Source organism: Amphimedon queenslandica, unplaced genomic scaffold (genome assembly GCF_000090795.2).
Source record: "Amphimedon queenslandica unplaced genomic scaffold, v1.1 AMPQUscaffold_4630_Cont23392, whole genome shotgun sequence".
Taxonomy (NCBI): domain Eukaryota; kingdom Metazoa; phylum Porifera; class Demospongiae; order Haplosclerida; family Niphatidae; genus Amphimedon; species Amphimedon queenslandica.
The window spans coordinates 1-1,554 of NW_003555059.1; the positions used below are offsets into that span (position 1 = coordinate 1).

A 1,554-nucleotide genomic window follows, 5' to 3' on the forward strand; every position below is an offset into this window, starting at 1 on the left:
CTGTTATTTCAGGCTCTGTTTTTCCATAGGTAAAGACTGATTTCCAAGCTGAATTGGCTTCAAAGCTTTTTGGTAAGAGAGTAGGAGGTCTTGATGATGATGAAGAGGAAGGAGATGAGCCCGTCCCATCGGAAAAACCAAAAAAGAAAAAGAAGAAAGAGAAGAAACCTAAAAAAGAGAAGAAGAAAAGCAAAAAAGAGAAGAAAAAGAGTGAACAAGGTACATGTACATGTACATGTACATGTACATGTACATACATGCATATACATGTACATGCATGTACATTATGTCTTAAGTCACATGATTATCACATGACTTTACATTCCGCCCACACACACGTACATACAGACGATCTGTTTACTAGTCACAGGGACAGTGAAGAGGAGGAGGAGGAGGAGGGAACTGGGAGTGGTCTATTCAGTAGCACTCGTAAAGGAGGAGGGGGACTGTTTGGAGGAGACGACGATGAAGAGGAAGAAGAGAGGCGTGACCGAGCGGAGTCTAATGTCTCATCGACCGGGAGTGGGAAGAGAAAGAAGAAGCTGCCACCAGGAGCAGTACCATTGTTTGGAGGAGGAGGGGGAGGGCTCTTTGGAGGAGAAGATCTGGAGGAAGAGGAAGAGAAAGAGGAGGAAGAAATTACTAAGAAATCAAAGAAGGTAAGAAATGAAGTGAAGTACTCTGAACAATGATATTATTTGTTCATGTTGTGTATAACTGTATTGGAAATATTTGTGTAGTCTTTTACTTTTATTGTTACTTTGATTCTTTTGTAGAAGAAACGTGATGGAAGTGGTAAAAAGAAGAAAAGAGACAAGAGAGCGAGTGAGAGTGAAGAGACAAAGCCTCCAGCTGGTAAAAAGGAGCCAAACCTGTTTGGAGATGACAATGAAGAGGAAGAAGATTGGATGACAGGAAGCACCACAAAGAAAGAAAAAGAAACGGCAAAGAAGAAACCTCCACCCACTGGAGGAGATCTTTTCAGTACTCTTGACGATGATGAAGAACCTTCTGGTGGTCTGTTTGGTGAGTCTCCGCCCTCTGCCCCGCCCGTAACTGATACCGGCAAAGCTAAGAAGAAACCTGTTGGGGGAGTGTCAATGTTTGGTCCTGCAGGAGGTGACTTGTTTTCAAAACAGGTTAATTTTAAATTAGTAAAATTATTATTATTTATTAATATTAATTTATAGAGTGTTGGTGACAGTGAAGATGAAGAATACAACAGCAGTGCCAAAGCGACTCCCGTTACAACCAAGAAGCCCCCAGAGCCCAAGAAACCCGTTGCTGGGGGCCTCTTTGATGAGGAGGAAGACGAGGGTGACATATTCTCTCAACTCTCCACGATGAGCAATAAACCAACTCCAACCACTACAAAGAAGAAGCCGACATTGTTATCAGACGAGAGTGATGGAGGAGGAGGATTATTTGGGAGTTCACCTCCTCAAGAGAAACCGAAAGAGGAAGAGGAGGAGGAGGAGGAAGAGGTTAAGCCTAAAAAGAGACTGGCTGGGGCAGTGCCTATGTTCGGTGGTAGTGATTTATTGAATGCTATTA

At 43.0% G+C, this 1,554-nt stretch overlaps 1 protein-coding gene across 1 annotated transcript; it reads left to right on the top strand.

Annotated features, from left to right (window-relative positions):
- Positions 1 to 311: 311 nt before the first annotated feature.
- On the top strand, positions 312 to 1,484 carry LOC105316144 (ABC transporter F family member 4-like; the record flags this gene model as incomplete). Its single annotated transcript, XM_011410953.1, has 3 exons — positions 312 to 659; positions 777 to 1,139; positions 1,191 to 1,484. Coding segments are annotated over exons 1-3 (1,005 nt in total), but the record flags the coding sequence as incomplete, so codon positions are not given.
- Between the last annotated feature and the right edge of the window lie 70 nt (positions 1,485 to 1,554).